Source organism: Podarcis filfolensis, assembly GCF_964270895.1.
Source record: "Podarcis filfolensis genome assembly, chromosome: 2".
Taxonomy (NCBI): Eukaryota; Metazoa; Chordata; class Lepidosauria; order Squamata; family Lacertidae; genus Podarcis; species Podarcis filfolensis.
This window is the reverse complement of record NC_139605.1, coordinates 93,698,744-93,723,137: the sequence shown is the minus strand read 5'-3', so window position 1 is coordinate 93,723,137 and position 24,394 is coordinate 93,698,744. Positions and strand designations below refer to the sequence as shown.

Sequence of the window (24,394 nt, the reverse complement as noted above, 5' to 3'; positions counted from 1 at the left end):
TGCTAGGTTGGCAGGAGCAGGGACCGAGCAACGGGAGCTCACCCCGTCGCGGGGATTCGAACCGCCGACCTTCTGATCGGCAAGTCCTAGGCTCTGTGGTTTAACCCACAGCGCCACCCGCATACTTTTTCATATAAGTTGTTGTTTGTTTGTTGCACTGTCTACACAATGTTATTGGCATCAAAATGCTAGCCCTTATTCCCCCCCCCCCATATTTAATCTGGATTTATCATTTCTCCAGAAAATCCAGTGAGTTTCAAAAAAACAGCAACCTGTTGCTAGAGACCCATTTGTGGTATATGAGTGACCTGTTTACAATATTAAGCACCCATGTACATAATATGGTGCATGCTACTGGACAGCTATGTTGAGTTATGTAAATAGGGAGATTTCTCAAGGTCCATTGAGATAGAAGAGATTATTTGCAGCACCTGGGCAGGATTTCAATGCAGAAGCACCACCTCCAGGGCCAGGATGAAACCAATCAGCTACAGAGGGAAAATACTTTCCATGTCACAACCCTAGACCTCCAGGAGCAAATGGGTTTGCAGCACAGAAATGTCCAAAAGGAAACTCGGCTGGAAGACTGCGTCAATGCCAGAAAGCTCCCAGGTTTGATCTCTGTGCTCAAAGTAGTGTCATTGCGGTGACCTGACAAGCCCTTGCCTTTTGTGTAACAGAGGCCGGCGAACGTCACTGCTACATCCCAGCCAGAGCGGAAAGAGCGCCCTCTAGTGTCCGTCGGGGCCCCCCGCGGAGTCTCCCTTTTTTACCTGGGTTTAGCGGAATACGAAAGGGGAACTAGCGAGGGGAGAGGAGGGGAGGGAGTTTCAATACTTGGGAAATCTGACTTCTGGGTTCAATATTCAAATGACGGCTGTCTTCTAAGAAATTCAAAACACTGACTGGAAGGTCTGCAGAACCAGCTGTGGTTTGATTTAAGTTAGAAGTGAATAATCGTCAGGATCTTTACCCTGAACTGGAGGGGGGAGGGAAATACCAGCTGCTGAGAGGCAATTGGGGTGGGGGGGGAAAGCTACTGCCATTATGCTGATCTTTTGGAGCCCCCAGAAGCAGCTAGTGGGGGGGGGGCTGGGCTAGATAGATTCCTCTGTCTGATCCTGGAGGCTTCATCGTTTGTTCGTAAGAATGCATTTAGTCTTAAGCAAATTCCAGGAAAATCGCCTGCTTCACCCATCTCCCTTCACAGACTTAGTCTATAAAGAAAGCTGAGGCTTCGCTCCTAACCCAATTTACCCGGGAGTAAGCCCTACTGAAGTCAACAGAGCTTACTTCTGAGTAGAACGGTTAAGGTTGCGCTGCAAATTACTACCCTCGCTGGGACTCCCCTTCCTAATGCACGACAAACACAAACCTATAGGATTCCCTATAGCGTCCGTCCCATTCGCTATGGGAAGGACTTTCTTATCGCGGGGGACAGATGGTGGTGGGGAGGTTTTACCTCTCTGACAGACGTGTGCTGTGCGCCCCCCACCCACCCAGGGCACCATGCCCCGCGTGGAAGCATCTTTCTTTTCACGCGTGCCCGCGGAACCCGACTATCTTCCCGGGGCAACTCCACGTGGCTGCCCCCGGCCGCGAGCCTCCTCGAGCCTTTCTGGCCGGGGGAGACGTGACTCGCACCCCTCCTCCTAGTTCTTTCAACCAAGCGGTGGGCTCCAGCCGCGGCCAGGACCGAGGCGGCGGCAGGGGGGGAGGGTGGTGAGCGAGGCCTCACTGCCCGGAATGGGCTGGCCGCTGGCTGCCTGCCTAGGGCGCGCTCGCGAGGAAGCTGAGTTCCTGGAACCCGGAGGCGGGGCTGGCGGATGCTCTATAAAAACCTCCAGCAGGGGCTCTGGCGGCTTTGCAATTAGGACGAGCCAAGCGCGCAAAAGCCAAAGGGGCTCCCGCTTCCCTTGCAAAAGCCTCGCCAACAAGCCGTGCGCTGCCGGCGCCCCGCTTCCCGCTGCCTCGTTTCTCGTCGCTCCCCAGGTAAACCAGCGCCGACCCGGAGCTGACCCCCTCCCCCCCATCTTTCTTTCTCTCTCTCTCTCTCTCTCTCTCTGGCGTAGTTGGCCGGCCAAGGGCTCGGCTTTTGGAAGCGCGTAGACGGGATGGGGCGCTCGCTCGACCGTGCGCTCCGGAGAGGTGCCTGCATGGAAAGGCAAAAGCGAGCCGGGGAAGCCAAGGGCAAGGCGCGGGGGTGAGCTTTCCGACGTGCAGCGGACGGAGAGCAGAGGTAGTTCGCCCATAGGGGTCTCCCAAGCCGGGGTGCCACTTAGCTTCAGAGCCTGGCTCAAGGACACAGCCACCAACTCGGGGGAACGCATCGGAAGGTTTCCGGGCGGCTGGCAACCCCGGTTTGCCTGGGGAGGAGGATGGCGTGGGCCGGGCCCTGCGGGGCCGGAGCTGCCGGGGAGAAGCTGCCCTTTGTCTTTTAACACCTGCTCTTTTGCTTCGCCAGGTCCGTGTTCTAGCAAGCCGCTGCATCCGGCAGCAGCCCCGATCGCTCGGAAAGCTGGCTCCCTGCGCCATGGTCACCCACAGCAAGTTCCCCAGCGCCGGGATGAGCCACCCGCTGGACACCAGCCTGCGCCTCAAGACTTTCAGCTCCAAGAGCGAATACCAGCTGGTGGTGAACGCTGTGCGCAAGCTGCAGGAGAGCGGCTTCTACTGGAGCGCGGTGACAGGTGGGCAGGCCAACCTGCTGCTAAGTGCCGAGCCCACGGGAACCTTCCTCATCCGAGACAGCTCGGACCAGCGGCACTTCTTCACCCTCAGCGTCAAGACTGAGTCGGGCACCAAAAACCTGCGGATCCAATGCGAGGGGGGCACCTTCTCCCTCCAGAGCGACCCTCACAGCAGCCAGCCCGTGCCTCGCTTTGACTGCGTCCTGAAGCTGGTCCATCACTACATGCCCCTCCCCGAGCAACAGACAGGGCAGGTACCGCACCCCAAACGTGCCTACTACATCTACTCAGGTGGGGAGAAGATCCCGCTGGTGCTGAGCCGCCCTCTCTCGTCCAATGTGTCCACCCTGCAGCATTTGTGTCGCAAGACGGTCAACGGGCACTTGGATTCGTACGAGAAGATGACCCAGCTCCCAGGTCCCATCAAAGAATTCCTGGACCAATATGATGCTCCCTTCTAAGTGGCTTCTTCAGTGGGGGTGGCCCACCACACAAGCACAAGGACAGGACTTGGAAAATGATGGCTAACAAGATTACAGGGCGAGACAAGAGACTTTTTTCCCATTCTGGCTTGTGGAATAAGAGGGACTGGGGGCATGGAGCAGGCAAGGAGCCTCTGCCCAGCACAGAGACGGTCTTGCTGTTGTTTGTTCTGGATGGTTTGCCCGTGGATGGGGTACTCTGTGCAAGAGACCGATGATGGTGCTTGACTATGGAACAGGCTGCTGCTCCTTCACACAATTGTCCTTCCCAGCTACAGCCCAGTAAATACTGTGTTTATCTGGCTTGTGCTGGGCATATCAGAATGGTTTGCAAACCTCCCTAACCCATGGACAGTTTACAAAGAGCATTTGCTCTGCACTGGCCCAGACCACCTCTGGTAACCTTTGACCAAAACCATTCTGCAGAGACAATGAAACTAATGCACTGGAATCCAGCTAGTGCCTGAAGACAGACTTTTCCTCAGTTTTAAGGGGAAACCTTTTTATATTGTTATTCATCTTTACCTCTCTCAACCTCCTGGAGGGGCAGAATATCTTTTCATCCAAAGCCTCTTCTTCAGAGGAACTGCCGCACATCCATACAGGGGACTAAGCCTTAAAACAAACTCCACATCCTCTGATCCCATGGACCTGGGTTGTTACTGCACACTGCGCGGGGGAATGCCATATACTCTCTGTGCAAGCAATGGAGGACATCATTTTACAAAATTGGCACCACTGCTTTTAGAAAACCTAAATGGATAATGAATGATCTAGCCATTTCCCCTAAAGCGTTATTCAACTTTGGCTCCTGCACCCAGACTGATAATCTCTTGCCTTTATTCTTGGGTTTTCAGCTCATCACAAAATGGTCTTGTATCTACACAGAGGTTGTGGATTTGCTTGGGCCCTAAATCGCACTGAATAACCGAAAAACATACAGGAATGTAGCAACAACAGAATTACCTGGAACTCTTATTATTTTTTTGTAAAAAAGGAAAAACCAAAAAAACTGTAACCAAAATTTTGTGTGTTCATCTTATTTTTCCATATCAGGGTTTTAGAAGGGCAGATGAGGTTTTGTTTTTACAGAAAGAAATGTTTACAGACCTGCCTTAAAAAATATATCATTCTGTCTTTTATAAAGATTCCACCCTTCAGCCTTGCAGGCTGTTAGACATGCTTGAATACTCAACCAAAAAAATCAAACTTGGAAGAAAACTTTGCACATCTATTTATATTTATAGTCAATGGATTTTAAAAATGACGTTCATTAATTTATAATAAAAGGCACTATTTTTTAAATGAAATGCTTGACTATCTTCTCTTTTCTTCCACTCCACCCTACTCCCAAACATTCAAAAGATACATGCATCCTGGACATGGCTTCTGCCATCCTCGTAACAGCATTAGAAAAGTTGAGGAGATACCATAATCTCTGCTATAGTCCTGCACTGCTAGAAAGGGCAGGCAGCTACATTGCAGCATCCTTGTGTAAAAAAAGGGAACTCTTCATGCTGGTGTTGGCCAGGCAGGGTCCCAGTTATTGTCAGGAAAGGTATCATCTCTTTGTAACCATTAATTACTGAATACTGGGGCAGTCATGTTGCAGGAAGCATGCAAAATGCACTTTGGGAATGACTGTCCACAATTTTCTGCTTAGGAAGGGAGGTTCTCTGGTAGATGTGGTTAATTCTAAAGCACAGTACTGGGAGCACAAGGGACAGAACTACTTATGATGGCAGCACAGCTTTGTCTTCAAGCACACACAACTATGAAACAGCAGTAAAGCAGTGTTGCTGTGTGACTGAAGTCAAGGTTCTGCTGCTGTTGCATGTAGTGCTATTCTTTGTGCTCCTGGTGCAACACTTTGAAGCAAGGCCAGAAGATCTACCAGCTACTAGACGATAGGGTGGCACGTGAGGGATTTTAGCTCAGAGACAGAGAACACAGGTTCAATCCCTGGTGGCTCAAGTGTTAGAACGTCCCAGGTTCAATCCCTGGTGGTGCTGTAAAAGATCATCTGCTTAGAGCCTTTCAGGCGAAATGGACCAGTGATCTGATGTGATTGGATCAAGGCAGCTTGCTGTTTGGAGCAAGTTACCAGCAGAGATCAGGCAGTCTGAAAGCACTGAACCCAGTCACCGCCGGCTATTTCCCTATTCCTGCAGCCATTCCCCCATCCCTACCCTGGCCCAGGTGGAATGGGACTAGAAAGAAGTTCATAGGAGGACATATGAGAAGGTGCTGCAGTGTGAAAGGCGTGGCCAGGATACAGCACCCCAACTTGCCTGTCTACTGTGTCATTTAAGGTAAAGCACCAAAAGCAAACACACCCATGCTTCCCAGAAGCCAGCACATAAAAAGATACATTCCTTTGGGTGTATAAACTTTCAGCGGCGCTTCATGCAATGGCTGAGGGAAATCTAGCTCTAGTTCCTGGTGTCTTATGGCTGGACCATTGGGAGGTGTGATAAGATAGCTTGTTTAGCTTGGGGAGCTTTTCAAGGGCAGTGGAAAGTTCTGCAGAAGGACGTGCAGGCTGCCTGTCAGCTCACTCGCTGTGTTTGCAAAAGGCTGCTGCTTTATCATTCTGGTATTTGTTAAAGAAATGGGAGTGGAAGAGGTGTCCTCTGATGGGTCCAGCAGAAGTCCTGGCCTTTTCCCACTTGTGCATTCAGGTGTGTATGATGTGCTATGTTTATGTATGCAGCCACCTTAATACAAGCATAACCTCTATGGATTACACAATGGGATTAATCCCGAGGGAGAAGCCCAATCTCCCATTTCATCAACAAATGACAAAGAAGCAGCCTTCTGTAAGCACAGTGTAGAGGTAAAACCTATAGAAACTACTTTACATGAAACTGAATCAGGCATGGTTGATGGGTGTTTCCACACCCCACCAAGTTGTAATCTTCCCCACCTTCTCTGCATTGCTCTCTGTAACTCTGCATATTAGACAGGTGCCACTTTCAAAGTTCATTTTCTCTGGTTTCGCCAGCCTGTCTTTTCATCACAATTTACTTTCTTCCTTTAAAAGCTCATGATGATACATTTAAATGCAAACACAAACCATTTATTTTCCACTGGTGCCCCCTTTATTTATTTTTCCTAAATGGCCACTAGTGTGCACAGAGCACAATGAACTCCTGGAACTTATTCCCTAATCTATTTGTGCATTCCAGCCACAGGAACAGTAGGGCAGCTCAAAATTTGGCTAATGCAGAAAGCAATCTATTCCTATCCTACCCATAATAGTGAATGCCCCTGCTTATTATGGCATTTACCCGACCCCCTTTACTGCTACTAGCACCATCACCACTCAGGTAAACATGTGGAGGTTTGATTTCATTTTGATTTGATTATTTAATTTCTATACCACTTAATGTCTCTAAGCAATATTCAAAAGAGTAGCAACAACAGACACTCAGCTCACCCACAAAGGCCTCACATCAAGAAGAGTTTCTGCAAACAGCAGACTTCACTCTAGTCTCTCACTCTAGACTTGCTTTTTATGGGCAGGCCCAAGGTAGATGGTACTTCCTCAGGCTGCCCAAGGCTGTGTCCCATTCAGCTGCACTCTCCACACCCAGTTCCAGGTACAGCAGGTTTGCTGGGTTTCCCAAGCAGTCCAGAAGTTGGGAAAAGGACCCCCCTCCACTCACAGCTCTTTCTTAGCCCTCTCCTCTCTTTCTCCTCCAGCTGCTTGTTGATTCTATCCATCCTTAAAGGATTCTCTCTCACCTGTTCACTGTTACTTTATTATGCAAACACCCACAAATCAGGCTGATTGATTCCCTTGAAATTGAGGTTGCCAGGAAAGCGGAGGAAACCTCCATATACCTTTAAATCTCCTACCTGTTACTCCTTCCCTGCTTGCTTAGCAGCGTACCTGGCGCACTGATCAATTACAACAGACTTGGGAAAGAGCTGGCTGACAAGGCCAAGGATGCCTTTTCTGACTTATCTTCTGCTGGATTGGAAAATCTGCAGCTATATAAATGTTATCAGGCTTTGAATCTGGCAGATAAGGTTATGTTCTAAATCCACTGTCAGAGGCAGTATTCCTCTAAATAGACTAGGAATCATTCTCCACATCCTTAAAAAAGGCCAGAGAAATGCAGCCACCAAGCTTCAAAATGTGATTTAAAATTGTTTTGTGTGAAAGAACACACAAACACACACATCTTTAGATGACAATTCCTTTCTCCAAGTCTTCGGGCTGAGTAAGATTTATTTGTTTGGGTGTAATTAATTTTATGGGGGGAGGGGTAAGATTTTCAGTTTATTTTAGCTTCTTGTTATTAAAGAATACGAATGGAGGAAGAAACAGAGGTGTATGGGAATGAATGTATGAATAATCTTATTTATTATTACATTTTATCCTCCCTTTTTTACAGAGGGCTCACTTCTTCCCCTCTCCATTTTATCCTCCTAGCAACCCTGTAAGGTAGGTTAGGCTGAGAGACAGTGACTAGTCCAAAGTGACCCAGTGGCCTTTGTGCCTGAGTGGAGATTTGAATGCTGGTCTTCCAGGTTCTAATCCAGAACCATTACTCCACACTGGCTTGTCCCATGAGAATTCAATAAAGGAACATCCACTTGAACACCAAAATAGCAAGATGGACACTTCATAAGATGTTCAGGGAATTAATACACACTCCATCCTCTAATCAAGCAGGGGATTAATCCACACTTCGTAGACACAAAGCAGATTAACAATCAATCGGTTCCTTAATAATATATGACATCTGAGCATAGCAAACATGTTCCTTGCAGACAGGAGAAGCAGTCTGGCAGTCTAATTCTTGATTCAATGGTGTGGACAGAGGAAGCAATGGTTTTCACAATGGGGAACAGGCACATGTATATCATAGGCTTGTGCCAGGTTCAGGGAAACCACACAGTTCTCTCAAAGAAGATCACATCTCCCCTCTAATTTAATCCCAAGTGAAACATGATTTCATTAGGCCACGGCGGAGGGAATAGGGTTTTTTTCTGGGAAGCTGCCTCTTGTGCCTTTAAATACTGAAGGGTGGTCCAAAGGTTCTGTGATAAAGCTTTCCTCAAACCTGCTGCACTTTGCCGGTTGAATGTGCGCTTGTCATGCAAGTCTTAAAAAGCACAGGAGCTTGGCCAGGGAAACAAGGAGGCAGCCAGAAAAAAGGAAGGAAGACACACATGGACTCAGGCCTTTCCCCCAGCCTGTGGCATGGCTGCTGTGTTTCTAGCCCTGTGGCTCCCTCTCACCCAAGCAGGGCAAATGGAAAGGAAAAGAATCGCTGCACGGGCTCTTTAAGCCCTGCCCCTGTCCAGCCCTTCTGGCCTATTGTCCCAGCCCTGCCAGGAAACCCTGATTCCCAGTCGGAGTTACAGCTATGTCAAGAATGTCCAGGCGCAGCAAGGCCGGTGGCGCCATGCCAGGCCCAGCCGAGGCACATCCCCAGCGTCAGTGCCATCTGATCCTGACCGGCACACCCCCCTCTCTCTTCCCTTGCTGGGATCTGGGTTTCCACGGCAACAGGATTAAAGGCTGGAATATCACTGTTTATTCTTCGGCTGTGCCAGGAAATGAGAGGCCTTCGCGCTCCCTTTGCTCCCCGACTGCCATCTAGGGGGTAGTATTCATGGAAACGGGTGGGTAGGGGCCTGGCTGTTCCATGAAAATGAAGTGATTAATTGGCAAGGGGGAGAGGAGGAGGGAGAAAATGAAGCAGCCAATCTGAGGAGAGAGTCGGGTGGGGTGCCCTCAATTTGTAGGTCCCTCGGAGGGGACTCTGCATGGTACATGTGAGAAGCAGTCTCTTACTGCTGGCCTGCATCTTCCAGGGAGCAGGCCACAATACATACACTGTTCCATCTGCTAAACAAAAATGCCCTTTTTGAACCTACAAGATTCCCCCCAAAAGACATTCACAGTAATCATTAAGAACCACCAAAGCGGGGAGAGTCGTTCCCATTCCAGCCTGCCGGGTTCCTTGACTTGGAGAATGCAAACTTTGTGCTCTGTGCGCAACATACCAGTCCTGTCTCACCATATTAGTCGCAATTGCCTGGAATTCATTTTCTCTCCCCCAGCCCAGAATCGCGTGTCCCCTCAGCTGCTACGCTTCCCTTTTGCTTCAGGACCCAACACACTGCTGCAATCAGCTGCTGATTCAAAAAGTCCGGGAAGCTTTGAGAGTCCCTTTCGTTTCTTGGAACGTCCCCCAGTCAGCAATGACGTGCTGGAGGAGCAGCAAACCTTTAAGCAGAAGTTTCACAAGCCTCATGCTTTCCCCAGAAATGTCTCCTGCATCATATAGGGAAATGTGTCGGTGAATGTGTCATTAAGTCGCAGTTCCCTTCCTTACTTCTTTACCAGCTCTGGGAACAAAGAGAATTTGAGTCGTAATGGTGAGAGTTTACTGGATAGGGGTGGCAAGTATAGCAGCTCAGCTGAACAGAGAAATTAATATTTGGGCCTGGTTTCGCTGGTAGGAAATACCCTGTCCCAACAGGAAAAGTATCTCTACCAAATGCAGGGTGCACAGCCCTTATCTAGCGCTTTACACAATTAACCAGTTCCTGTCGCTCAACGTTCTGAGAAAGTAAAACAGAAACTTTCCAGAATTATACCTGATTATTTGGCAGCCCTTTTGAACATTAAAAAAGTGGGTCTCGATTCATTCAACCCAACTGCATGCAAATTAGATTGCAAATCCAATAGAATAAGGAGAAAGTTGCTGCATGTACAGAACTTAATCATACACTCATTACTCATTCTCCACCTTACCCCATACTGAGATTTTGCAAAATTCACATTAACTCTCATGCTCTGCCTTATTTGGGTCAAGATTATGATGTGTGATCATCTCCTGGAAAGAACAAATGAACTCTGCTTTGGTTGATAAGGCTGTCATATTGGAGGGTGGTGGTGGAGGGGGGAGAGTCAGGTTGCTGATGAGAAAAAGGAGCCTTACCCATGGAATGAATAAAAGCAGCAAGGTGTGGAGAAGTTCTTCAGCTTTTCCAGATGTGTGGCCAGAAAAGGGTTGGCATTTTGACAGTTTTGATTCTGCTCTTCACAGAGGTTTATAAAAGGGCCATTACTAAATGACTGCCAATTTGCTTTAATAGAAAAAGGGGCCTTGGTCATAATGTTTGAACTTAAAATGCTTCATGTGCTTTTATTCTGAATCAACAGAGGGGCAGTTGTTGCAAAACAAAAAACCCAATCACACATCATGGGTAATTCAGAAAAAGGCTGTTTCAGATAAATCAGAGGCATGCATCAATGACACAAACAAGGTAGTGTTCTCGCTACAGCAGGGATAGCCAACGGTGACCTCCATATGTTGTTAGACTACAACTCCCATCGGCCTCAGTCAGCATGGCCAGTGGTCAGGGATGATAGGAGTTGCAGTCTGAAGGGCACCCCATTAGTTACCTCTGATCTAGAGCATATGACAATAATAAAAAAGATGTATATTTTGATATAATTATCATATACAAGTTATACTTTAATGGGTAAATTCCTTATAGACACCTACTACAGCTTTGTTAGCAGGCTGGATAATCTCAGTGGGTTAGAGCATGGTGCTGATAATACCAAGGTTGCAGGTTCAATCCCCATAAAGGACAGCTGCATATTCCTGCACTGCAGGGGGTGGACTAGATGATCCTCAGGGTCCCTTCCAAACCTATAATTCTATGATTAATGAGCTGCATCTTCTATAGTTTAGGTTAGGATATAAGAGGTGGATTTAAGGCAGCACTGGGCGCCAAACCTAGGGGGCGCCGCAGGGCACCACAACTGTAACAGTGAATTGAACAGAATGGATAGGCGGGAGGGGGAGGGGCAGGGAGAGCAAATTTTGGGCCTTGCACAAGGTGCTGCTGAATTTTGAAAGACCAAAGACCGCCCCTGAAAGGGTCACCACACACCCCAAAGGGCAACTACTAAAACTGACTTAACAGACGTTAACCAAATGAAAGGATTCTTAAGACTATATCCAAGACTGCCCACGGGACATTTCTCAAGAGCTTCATACATCAGTTTCACAATGCAGAGCAGTGGCTGTCAACTTTTCCAGATCTGACACACACTTCAACCTGCACCTGTAACAAGAGACTTTGCTTGCTCATTTATTTATTTTACTTTTCCTTCCAACAGACTTTCTCCTTTCCTATTTCTTCCTCCTTTCTCTATCACTTGCTTTTTTCCTTCTCCTTCTTCCTCACAGAACTGTATGATATTCTGCTGCCCTGCTAACGCATCCGTACTCTAGTCCGCAAATGTTTATGCCACGTAATAAACTTCTTAGCCTTTAAGGTGCCGTGAGATGCTTGCTTGTCCGCCTAATGTAACCTGACCAGGATGCAAGCTGTGCATGATATCAATGTGCATGCACATTGCTATATTCTCTGGCATTTATTAGGATACACCTGTGAGAAAGTGCAACACACCCTCTCAAGATCACTGTGTTGGTATATGGGAGTTTGGTTCTCCTTAAGTGTTAAATTATACTTTTCTATAGGTTTTACTTTGGAAACAGTGCTGGCTGCTACACCCTTTTAATTCTTTCTCAACCTGCATACTCGTAAAACAAACTTCTCTTTTCAATCACCAGTGTGCTTTTCTTCAAAAGACACTGACCCTGCAAACATTGCCCTGAGTTTCCCATGAATCTGGGGACAGAGAACAAAACCATTTTCAACACACACGCAGTTAGAGGCGTGGCGGGTGGAGTTTAGCAGCAACATCACAAGATCAGACAGCACAAGAAATTAATTACAACTACTACTTCTGGCTGACTAGAACATCATGTGGCAGCACTGTTTCTCATTCATTTAAACCAGAAGTTTTCAACCTTTTTCAGTCCACAGATCCTTTGACATTCTTTCTGCAGTACCCCTGTGGGACACAGGAGCCCAGTAATGTCACCCCTTGTCTGCAGTGCTGGCAGCCTCTCACACTTTTTTGAACACCCTCCCTTGTGGAGTGTTCCCTCAGCCTTTTCTCCTCTCCTTTCGTCTTGGGAGTCCTCCAGGCAGCTGCTGTCTGCCCCCTCCCCCAAGAGAATTGCCTCCTCACAGTGCCCCACAGGGTTCTGGGACTTGTCTGCCCATTCCCAACAGCAAAGGCTAGTGGACTGGCTGGCTGGGCTCCCTTGCCCACTTGGTTGCTTACTCCGAGGCCACCTCAGCTCCTGGCAGCTAGCACCCCCTGGCCAGCCCCAGAGGCACCATTTGCCTGGGGAGCTCATGGCCAGGGCTGCTGCAACAAACAGCTGTGCAAGCCTTTGGAGGCAGAGACAGGAGATGTCATCAGAGGAGGGAAGGAAGGAAAGAGGGACAGAGGCCAGTGTTGCCCACGGCACCCCTGACCATCATTCAAGGCACCTAAGGGCACACTGGTTGAAAACCACTGATTTAATCCATCATGCAGGAAGCTTTCTGCAATCTCCCTCCACCCACCTCCAAATGTAGGGAACCTTTTGACATTTTCTTCATAAACTGGGCTGTAGTGCTTTGTCAATTAATCTGTTAAATTAAGAATCTTTGTATCTATTTAAAATGTCTCCCTGAAGAATCAGGGGGCAGATACTTTTTAAGGAAACTTTTCATGGAAGTCGAATGGAATCCATTCTGGAAGTCCATTTGACTTCCAAAACCAAATTGCAGCTTCTGGTTGGCTGCAGGAAGCTCCTGCAGCCAATCAGAAACCGTGGAAGCCCCATCGGACATTCGGGTTCCAAAAGTACATTCGGAAACCGGAACAATCACTTCCGGGTTTGCAGTGTTCAGGAGCCAAAATGTCCGAGTTCCAGGGCGTTCGACAACCAAGGTACGGCTGTACATACAAAAATGTAAGGTGAAAGAAGAATTTCCCCTTTTCTCTTGCACAGGAGGGAATGCTACTTCTCAGATGTGAGACAAATATGTGTGTTTCCGTGATTGGAAAGAATTGCTTCCCCATAGGACCAGCTTAAACAAAGAATCTATCAAACATGTGGAGAAAGTTGTGTGAATTCGTTCTGCTTCTCCAGAGTGAACAAATCCTTTCTACAGCTGCTAACAGCAACACCATTCTGAGCACATTCTCATTGTACGGGCAAGCACAAGGTGAGGCTCCAGGGACAGAGGGAATGAATAGAGACCAAATAAACGTGTGAGTTGAAACAGGCTACAACTTTATTATTTACGGCAGAACTTTTCTGGGTACTGCAGGGCCTTTTACAGTCTGGCCCGAAAGAGGTAACGGAACTGATGCTGTGACATGTTTTGCAAAGCATTTTGAGGATAAAATTGCTTGCATCTGGAAACTTCAGCTGGTGCAAAATTCAGTGGTCAGGATAGCTCGATGGGGGAAGGCAGTTTGAGAATATAATGCCAATCCTGGCCAGACTGCACTGGCTGCCAATTGGTTTCTGAGCCCAATTCAAAGTGCTGGTTTTTTAAATGGCTCAAGATCACAATACCTCAAAGACCACCTCTCCAACCCGGACCCCGTGGTCATCATCTGAGGCCCTTCTTCGTGTGCCTCCTCCATGAGAGGTCTTGGGGGATGTTAACACAACAGCAAGCCTTTTCTGCTGTAGCTCCTCACTTGTGGAATACTCTCCCCAGGGAGGCTTGCCTGGCCCCTTCGTTGCATATCTTTAGGTGCCAGGCAAAAACATTCCTCTACTCCCAGGCCTTTGGCCAATCTATGGCCTATGGCCTTTCAAACTGGAAGGGGGTATTATTTTTGTTTGTTTGTATGTTATGCATTTTTTTGATTCCATATTGTAAACCACCCTGTGATCCTCAGATGAAGGGTAGTATAGAAGTCTAATTTAATGATGATGATGATGATGATTGATGATGGTGTCAGTGGGGTTGGCATGGCAGTAGGGCAAGGATTGGATATTGATTCAAGCAGCCTCTCCCTGGGCACATGACAATTGTAATGCATGCCCATCAAAGATCACATTAGACATTTAGGCATTCAACAAATGAATATCCGCCCTTCAAATAGGAAGTTATGAAAACAGATCAAAGAGGAAGGAGATGTTTCCCCTGAAGACGGGATCGGGGAATGCATACTTATTCTGGGAGGGTATAATATGGCAAGATCTTGCATTGCCGGAAGAGGCATCTGAAGCTCATGTGTGGGCAGCAGAAGACACTCAGATTGGATCCACCCAGTTTCCTGTTACTGGAAACAGAGACACACCAGCAAAATCCCATGGTGTATAAACTCCATACATCAAAGGGTCACGAGGACTTGATCTCCCTCTGAGTATAAATGCATCAGCAAATGAGCTGACTGTCCCTTGCTCATCCTATCTAAATGAATTAATGTGACAGGTATGGTGGGCAGCACTTTTTTTTTCTTAGAAAAGCCGTATAAACCGGCCACATACATCTCAAAGGGTTACAAGCTCCTTGAAGTTTAATTTGACATTTCTTCAATTCCTCAGTATGCACATGGTTCCTTAAAGTTTGCAGCTACTTACCTATGTTCCTGTGGCCTAATACCATATTTTAGTATTATTTCTAAGAGTGGAATGAGATGAGAGGAGTTCTGAAGTCATCTCTTTCCAGCCCATGCCACGCTTCCAGGCCTCCACTTTTGTCTAATTTTTAATCATCTGGCTTTGTGACCATTCCCCTAACAGATTTCTTTTTCAACATTTCCCCCTTTCCAGCTGCGTATTTACTAACACAAACCTCTTTCCTTCCGTTTTGTTTGGGGTTTTTTTTGTCCTTTTCTTTGATTTTGCACATCTCAGCATATCTTGCAAATATCCGACTTTGTGCAAATCTCACATAACAAATACAAGTTATCACAAGAGGAACTTGCCCGGAAGTAAAGCTGTGCAGGGACAACAACAAGTGAAGGAAACATGAAGGATTATAAAAGTACTGCAGTGGTGTGGACCACTTTAAGTTTAGTAACAACAACCTCACAAAGTCCTAATGGCAAAAACAGCAGAGCATTCACAGTACCACCATTTCAATGACTCTCACATGCACTTCAGATTTTTTATTTTTATTGGATTTGATATCCCACTTTATCACTACCCAAAGGAGTCTCAAAGCGGCTAACATTTTCCTTTCCCTTCCTCCCCCACAACAAACACTCTGTGAGGTGAGCGAGGCTGAGAGACTTCAAAGAAATATGACTAGCTCAAGGTCACCCAGCTGCTGCACGTGGAAGAGCGGGGAATCAAACCCAGTTCACCAGATTATGAGTCTACTGCTCTTAACCACTATACCACACTGGCTCTCTAGATTTCTGTACTCCGCGTTAATTAATCTAGGGCAGGAATGGGGAAACTGGCAGTCCAAGGGCCACATTCCCTTTTGGGAGACTTCATGCGTGCTGCATTCAAGTGGTGGGTAGGGCCAGAGAAAAAAAGGTGGAGGGAGAAATACATGCAATTCTAGACACAAAAGTCAAAGGTTTCTGTACATGCACACGCCCCTCTCCTTCCTTCTTCCAGGAAACAAGCAACATCATAATTGTTCAAGGACACATTCCGGTCAGGCAAAAGCACATGAATAAAGCATGAAGGGGGCAGGGACTAGTGAGGTGTGTGGCTTGGGGTGGAACATGGCCAAGTGAAAGTCCCAAGGGCCAAATAGAGAGGCCCCCTGCTCTAGAATAACTGCTGCCATCACAATAACCAATACAGATTACAATCCCCATTTGAAACTAGAGCTGTGCACACACTCCTGTTTACTCTGCATCCGGCGCACTCCCACCACTGATTTGGGAAGTGGTGTACACACGACATTAGTCACTATCCATATCCTGTATCTATCCTGTCATTTCTTACGAAATACTGCGTTTTTGATGCATTTCCCCCAAATCAGCTCTGATCCAAGTTGAGAAAAAATAAATGACCTGGCTGCATTTTAAGCCTCAGGCAGAGTAGGAAGCGCCAGGATATATAGCATATCCTATTGAAAGAAGCATTTGTAGTTGTGACATAATTACTGGAGTTTATTGCTTCCCAGTCAAGACACTGGATAATTCCCAGCTGCACACAATTCCTGCTCTTGGCGGCCTATTCCTGCTTAGTCTGGGCTGAGTCAAGAATAACCCACAGAATAGGTCAGGGAAGGGAGGAGCATAAGGCTTCCCATTATTCAGTGACTGCTCATCTTTGTGCCTGAATTTCTTCACTCATCGCTTCCCAGAGAAGCTCAGGAACAGACTGAACTACAGCTGGGCATTTACAGTAATCCCCCGTGTTCCTTCACTTCCCAGGTCAGCCCATTCTCCTCGAACAAGTTATGACCCTTCAGGACAATTCAGAATAATGAATTCGGAAATCTGTGCCCATATAGTTGGCACAGTTGGAAATACGCATCCAGGTTGGCAGCAGCATTGCTAAATGGCACCTTTGAGACATCATCAACCAACTACTGTATGTACTACCACTGCATAAATAGTTGTGTATAAGTGGCAGTGTTCTACAATATTGTTATCTTACGGTAACAAACAAGAACCAAGAAGAATTCAAACGTAAGGGCTCATCCAGACTTCCATTTACACCATGTTTCTAGGAGTGGGCTTTAAAGCTCTGTCTCTGAGCGGGTGTTTTTGTTTTTTTGTTTTTGGCTTTTTCCTGGGATAACCCACTTTTTACCGTGGAATCAGAGCAAATGGCAATCAGGTTTTCCTCGGGTTGCTGCTTGTTCCAATTCAATGGTAAAGCACGGGTTTTCCTGGGGAAAGTGGCAGGACAAAAAAAATTAGTTGGACACAGAGCTTTAAAGTGCAGATCTGTGCCTGGAAAGCCCAGTGTAAAATAAAGTATGGAAGGACTCTTAGTTTCTCTCTGGTCTACACAATTGCAGCAAGATCCAGGCCTCAAAATCAGGCTGCTGCTGCAGCATCTGTACTATGAAACTGAATTGTATTTGAAACCAGTTGGACAATTATTACTTTCCCCAGAGAATCCTGGGAATTATACTCGGGAGAATTTTCTCCACATCATTTCAAATTTCATTTGGGCTGGGAAGGTGGCAGTGAGGCAAAGAGAGTTAAGGGTGGGATGGGATACACAACAAGGTACAAAACCTTTCTCAATACCTTCAAGGTAACTCCAATTGCGAAAAAGTAGTGCATTTTGAATGATGTTATTATATCTATACATCAGAAAAACTACAGGGGTGTTCTCAGCATAGAACAAGGATCCACACCACCTGAGGTGTATGTAAATTATTAGTGCTTAGGTGTGCACACCTACATTAGCACACATATCCATTTAATTGTCTATCACTCAGATAGATAAGGTGTGAGCCTAAGGAATCATTGTGTGTGGTCTGACAGACCGGAGGAAGAGAGTTCTCTCTTCTCCCTTCCTGATATTGGGGTGTGTGTGTGGTGTTGTTGTTGTTGAGCGTTTTCAGAAGCCTACCATTCTCAGGGTTTGTTTTCTGGGAAGCTATGACTTTAACTGTAGATTTTTAAGCTAGTTTAAATGTGCTGTGGAGATGAGAGTCTTACCAATTTGTGCCACCAGCCTTTCTTCAGGGAAGTGGAAGCTCTTAACAGAAGTGTGAGCGCATACTGCTGCAATGGGAGTAGGAGGGAAAGGAAAGGAACTCTGGCGCGTATTTGGGGAGGCAGAGTTGGCTCATTTGAAGTGCTGTGTACATATCCATAGCAACACGTTTTCTGTTGCTCCCTCTCCAATGAGGCCTACGGTAAACTCGTAAAAGGAGACGGGCAGCTGTGCATTCCTCACTTGTTCCATTAGCAAAACTCCTCTCTGAGCCCAGACCTTTCCTTCTAGCCAAAGCAACCAAGAGCCATGAGATCATCAGATTCTTCTCTCCTCTCCACCCCCCCCGCCCCCCCTGCCAGGCCCTCACTACCACCACAAGGCTTCCCAGGGCCTGTGAATAAAATCAAAGCAGAGGTGGCAAAGATCTCAAGTCAGTCTTTGCAGCCCAGGTTGAATTCTTCATACACTGAACTGGAACAAGGCAATATAAGGCATAAATGTATGACTCTAGCAGTGGAAATTGCTATGGTCCCTAGGATCCTAATCCATCCAAATGACACAGATGATGAATATGTAGTGACCAGAAGCTCGAAAAAGACAGATAGGAGGACACAATAAATTCAGATATTAACAGAGCAGTGTTTCACAAACACTCTTTTTTCTGGATTAAAACTGGAATAGTGACACTTTACATTCTGTTCTCAAAAAGGTAAATATATTCTTGATCAGCTCCCAGAACAATAAGCACAGACCACTGACTGTATAATGCCTACTACAGTGGTACCTCGGGTTAAGTACGTAATTCATTCCAGAGGTCCGTTCTTAACCTGAAACTGTTCTTAACCTGAAGCACCACTTTAGCTAATGGGGCCTCCTGCTGCCGCTGCGCCGCCGGAGCCAGATTTCTGTTCTCACTCTGAAGCAAAGAACCACTTTGAGAAATCTCTGTGTCGTCTGCTTTGTCAACCCACTACTTAATAGTGTCGTTGTTAATTGTTTAAAGCATGTTTTGGGAATTCACAGCTGCACCAGGCTTAATCAGTCTAGAGTAGGCATAGACCTGGAATATCTATTCCCCTGCTCTGCCCTATTCAATTTGTGATCTCTTTCTCTTGCCCTCTCAGCTCAGCATCTACAAAAGCAGGATTCAAAAGCTGATATATACCTGGCAGCTCAGTGAAAGCGGGCCAACGTATCAGCCGAACATTTTTGGCAAGCTCCAAGTGCTGTGAAGAACCACAGTGATCATAAAGTAATTAATATTAAAAAAAAACTGCTGTAGGGACAACATAACAGTGCAACGCTCCGTTCGACAGTGATTAAGTTTGGCACTTTTTAAATGGAATGTTGTAAACCTTATAAGTAATAGTAGCAAGATTATTCCCAAAAGATCAATGCTGTGAAAAAAACACACAATGAAATTAATTCCAGGAGTTCAGAGCAAAGAACCAAGGGCATGACTACATTACAGTTTTAAATCAATTTAAAGCCTATTTAACTGTTATGGCTCACATCCAAGGAGCCTGGGAATTGTAGTTCTGTCAAAGGAGTCTCTAATGAAGGCTGCACTCACTGGCACCAATGCAGGATTTGTGGCAAGAACATTTTGTAGTGGTTTAATAGAGTAGCAGAAGTACTTTGCTCAGGTATGTGCATGAACATCGTTTCCCTATAGTACAGAGATGAGGAACCTGTGGCCCTCAGGATGTTGCTGTAACACAGCTCCCATCATCCCTGACCATTGGCCTTGCTGACTGGGAATGGCAGGAGTAGGAGTCCAAAATCATCTGGAAGGCTGCAGGTTCCCTGTCTTCGCTATATAGTCAATTCTGTATGGACAAGTAAGCAATGGAGGAGGCATTTGTCCATGCAGTTGCATTCCTTGCCATTGCCTGTCCTAGATAGAGGAGTCAGGATCTGGGAGAATTTGTTTCAAATCCCACCTTTGTTGCCCTAGGCATGTCCCTCTATTTGATCTCTCTCTCTCTGTCTCTGATGAGAAATATATATCTGCAGCAGACTATGGACTAGTGGGATTATGGAGATATCTACATACAGGGTCGAATTTACTAATCCCTGCTACTTTCATCACAGGTGGGAATGAGGGATAATGGGTCTTTATTGTCTGCAGGATTCATCTTACTCTTGTATGTATAAGAGGGTGAATCAGAATCTCTTAAATTTCTCAAAATAAATTCTGTCAGTGGTGCTCCCTGAATATACTTAAGAAAAACCTTTGGTTTTTTTAAAAAAGAAATATTAGACCTATGTCAATATGGCAAAAATGCATTCCATTTTTTCCCAGTTCCCACCCCACTTATTTTACATTTTATTTTTTGCTACATGCTCTTCCAAGTCCTCCTAGTATACCCACTTGGAGGGACCTGGTTGGGTCCCACGCCTGCATCCTATGTTTGCTCCCCAGCTCCCTCTCCCATCCCCTTGGGGGTTTGTTTTGGTCTCTGGGCTGCTGCCTTCTTTTCCAGGGCAAAGGAGCTCCCCTCTCACTTAGCTTCTTGTTCTTTCGCCCACTGCTCTGGCCCACTGCTCTGGCCTTAGCATTCTCTACTCAAAGGTGTGAATGTGCCCATTTACACCACAAAGAACTCATAACCCACCTACTTTCAGCAGCCAGAAACACCATAACCAGACACTGGAGAGACCTGTCAGGAGTAAGCATGGACCAATGGTACCAAATAGTATGGGAAACGGCCTTACTAGAAAAATTAACCAATAAACTGAAACTGACACGGGGACAAATAGAAGAAGACGCCTTCACCCTGGTATGGCTCCCCTTTATCACATACACAGCCCAACAAGACAATGACAAAAATCCACCAACAGCATACAAATCAATATGGCTAACCTGATCCAAAACACCCACCCACCCCACTCACACATGAAAACAAAGATCACCACAGCCAATCACAAACAAACAACCATACCCTAGGCCAACCCCAACCTCTCTCACTACCAAAGGAACACAAGTGAATAGCACAGAACCTGCACAAGCGACGCTGACACAAAACCCCACATATATTAAGTATAATAGAAACATCGCCACCTGACCCCCCATCTCCCCCCCCCCTTTCCCCTTCTTCTTCCTAATGTCTCAACAAATGAAACTGATCTGTAAAAAATGTTACTGGGGGGCGGGGGGAGAGAGAGAGACATTGCACATACTTTTGTAAACTAAGAAAATCTTCAATAAAAATACATTTTAAAAAAGGTGTGAATGTGCTTCAACTCCTCCACTAAGACTTCATTGACCAGCTGAAGCCGATGCAACAGTGCTTTTCCTTGGAATCGTGGGGAAGCTACTAGGACTTTGAAGCTTGTGGCACAGAATCCAGGGGTTGTGTATTCTTCCACTACATGCTCGGCCGCGAGCCCTTGGAGTAGCTGCTCCCGCAAGGCCTGCACACTGAGAGCACCAGACGCCTCCATCCTGCCCAGGGAAGCACCCAAGATAAAAGACTCCCAAACAGTTTTTATTGGCTATTGCAAAGGGCTTAATCCTAAGGGAGACAGAGGATTACATTTTATTATGACTGTTAAACTAGTTGTAACTGAACGGTTTAAGTGTAATGTTCAGACATGAAGATGTTGACATGTTTAATCTATTTTACTGTTGGTTTTAACTAGTTAAAAATGTTTTAATTTGTTTTTAGCTGTTTTTATTGATAATACTAATATTTCTTGTAAAGCACTTAGAGGTTTTACTACAATCAAGTACAGTAGTATGAAAATTTCATTAAATAAGCATGTTCAGAAATCAGTGAATGAGTGAATATTTGTGGGGGGATTAGGATATTCCAGTATCAGAATTTACTTATCATACACATTTCAGTAAGTAATATATACATTTGTTTAAACCAATAGGTCGTAACAGAAGTAGTTAAAGAGAAATTCTACCGCAGTTTTAAAAGCGATACATAGAATATATATAAAAAAGCAGAGAATAAACAAGAGTAAAATATGCAAGGACTAATGTAAAAAAATTAATAATTAGAATTTAAAAGTAGAAATGACCCACCCTCAAACTAAATCCATTAATCACAATTTGCCATATGTACAGTAAAGGTAAAGGGACCCCTGACCATTAGGTCCAGTCGTGGCCGACTCTGGGGTTGCGGCGCTCATCTCACTTTACTGGCCGAGGGAGCCAGTCTACACCTTCCGGGTCATGTGGCCAGCATGACTAAGCCGCTTCTGGCAAACCAGAGCAGCGCACGGAAACGCCGTTTACCTTCCCACCGGAGCGGTACCTATTTATCTACTTGCACTTTGACGTGCTTTCGAACTGCTAGGTTGGCAGGAGCAGGCACCGAGCAACGGGAACTCACCCCATTGCTGGGATTTGAACCGCAGACCTTCTGATCAGCAAGTCCTAGGCTCTGTGGTTTAACCCACAGGGCCACCCACGTCCCGATCATATGTACAGTACAGTACTGAAATAAATTCAGACTTGGGTCGCAGCAGCATGAGCAGCAGTGACTGACCATGGGGTCCCAAATTTCAGCAGTGCCCTGTGCAACACCAAATCCGCCCCCGCTTCTCACCTTCCACTCTGCATCATACTTGCTGCACCCAGTGGCTTGCTCCCAAGACGCCATGCCCAGCACAACCAAAAGAGTTCTGCTCCCCTAAATCTGCTTCTGTGAGCAACTCAACAGATTCACCATTCAAAGCACTGGCAAGTTTAAACTTTGATGGGCAAATCATGAGTCTGATGCAGTCGCTCCTTTCAGTAGCTCCTAGAGATATAAGCCTGTGAGCCATTTAACACCTACCCGCTAAAAAAATCCCTCCAAAATGGATTTCTTAGGCTGCTATCCTAAACACAGTCCGGGCCCAGTCTGATCCCCTTTTTTCTATGGGGCCCTGTATGTACCGGTAAGTGGCCTCCTTGGCTCTTTCTACTGGCCCATATGAGACCAGCACAGGTGGCCAGGCCTGGTTAACATTTAATATTCCTTACCCCTATGGCTGTGATTCGTGGGTTCCCACTTAATTTTATTCTGATTTTAAATGTGATTTTAAACTGTATTTTAACCAATCGTTTGATTTTTTGTTTTTAATGTATTATATAGCCACCCTGAGCCCGGTCTTGGTCAGGGAGGCAGGGAATAAATAAATAAATTAATAATAATAATAATAATAATAATAATAATAATAATAATAATAATGAAGTCACAAGGACTGTTACAGCGCATTCCTTTACATGCCTAGCAGAAGTAAGTCCCATTTATCAAAGTGGGTGTAGGATTGCCGCCAAAAGCGGACAAAATAATCAGGGCATTACAAGGACTAACAGATAATTGGGTGGCATCCCTTGACCTCACTTGGAGTCTAAACCCAGTCTGACTTGGCAGTCTGTCCTATTAGAGTAAGAGTCTATCATTAGGAGCTTTGCCACACTGAAGCACATTTAGATTAGCCGTTGGGAGTTTACTCTTGTTTCTACAGCAAGCTATTTATTTCAGTGCACTTATGCCTGTCCAGAGTTATTTTGGCTGCCCTTAAAATGTGCCTGCACTTGTGTGCTGGAAAGTTTGATCTACCAGCCTGATGTAATCAAATTACCTGCATTTAATCCAATTTATTCCTGTTGATTTATTGATATAATCACATGCACATGTGTTTTATATAGATATAAATATAATGTACATACTAAACAATGCCAAAAAACAAAAACACAAAGAACCAGTGAGTAACTTAATTCTATATGCCTTCTGGTTTTTATTTCATAAAATATGCTACTTGAACATCAAGATTAGTAAAAAAAATTTAAAATAAACCAATCTATAGCATCAGCTGTAATATTTCATTCAGTTGAGGTTCCATTGAGGAGGTCTCTAACAGTGCCTCTGGCTTCATTAATCCTCTCATTCCCAGCCTCCAAATCTTATAACACTACTACAGGAGGTGGGGAACCTCAGGTCTGGGGCCCAAATGTGGCACTGCAAGCCTCTATATTCAGACTCTCCTTGAGTGTTTTTATCTAGCTGGGATATGTTACTGAACTCTGCTAATGATTCGTGCTTCCCTGGTTGGAGGATAGAGAGAAAAGCGTGTAGAAACTAGCCTACTGCAGAAAGGTAAAATATACATTCATTGTTCCAACCACTTCTGTCTCTGGCCCAACACTGGCCTGTGGCCCCTAGGAGGTTGCCGAGAAGGAAATGTGGCCCTTGGGCTGAAATGTGTTTCCTACCCCTGCTCTACTGCCCTTGAATTTGGGGGGTTGATTCCATAAGGATTAACTGCTGCTGTAGACAGACATTCCCCATCCATTTGTTTCCTTTTCCTGCAATGGTAAATGGAAGGAACATTATCAGTGCAATGCACAATATCATCAGTACCCTCCCTTCAAAGCCTGTTGTTGTTGTTGTTGTTTAGTCATTTAGTCGTGTCCGACTCTTTGTGATCCAATGGACCAGAGCATGCCAGGCACTCCTGCCTTCCACTGCCTCCCGCAGTTTAGTCAAACTCATGCTGGTAGCTTCGAGAACACTGTCCAACCATCTCGTCCTCTGTCGTCCCCTTCTCCTTGTGCCCTCAATCTTTCCCAACATCAGGGTCTTTTCCAGGGAGTCTTCTCTTCTCATGAGGTGGCCAAAGTATTGGAGCCTCAGCTTCACGATCTGTCCTTCCAGTGAGCACTCAGGGCTGATTTCCTTCAGAATGGATAGGTTTGATCTTCTTGCAGTCCATGGGACTCTCAAGA

The 24,394-nt window shown here is 45.9% G+C and overlaps 1 protein-coding gene and 2 long non-coding RNA genes across 5 annotated transcripts in view; 2 read left to right on the top strand and 1 right to left on the bottom strand.

Moving 5' to 3' along the window:
• The first annotated feature begins 1,772 nt into the window (after positions 1 to 1,772).
• Positions 1,773 to 4,482, top strand: SOCS3 (suppressor of cytokine signaling 3). Its single transcript, XM_083599081.1, has 2 exons — positions 1,773 to 1,992; positions 2,465 to 4,482. Exon 2 carries the CDS (start codon positions 2,534 to 2,536, stop codon positions 3,149 to 3,151), a length of 618 nt encoding a protein of 205 aa, XP_083455207.1. The 5' UTR covers positions 1,773 to 1,992; positions 2,465 to 2,533; the 3' UTR covers positions 3,152 to 4,482.
• Positions 4,483 to 7,577: 3,095 nt separating this feature from the next.
• LOC310755524 overlaps positions 7,578 to 24,394 on the top strand; it is a 43,866-nt gene continuing 27,049 nt past the window's right edge. Inside the window, exons 1-2 of the long non-coding RNA XR_014544408.1 lie at positions 7,578 to 8,793; positions 9,302 to 9,571. This is a non-coding gene — a long non-coding RNA (uncharacterized lncRNA). The remainder of the gene's footprint in view (positions 8,794 to 9,301; positions 9,572 to 24,394) is intronic.
• LOC310755525 overlaps positions 9,215 to 24,394 on the bottom strand; it is a 72,090-nt gene continuing 56,910 nt past the window's right edge. For 2 of the 3 annotated variants that reach the window (XR_014544409.1, XR_014544411.1), the window contains one exon: positions 23,379 to 23,974. This is a non-coding gene — a long non-coding RNA (uncharacterized lncRNA). Of the gene's footprint in view, positions 9,542 to 23,378; positions 23,975 to 24,394 lie in introns of those variants that run through there. The other variant, XR_014544410.1, reaches the window with a different exon arrangement.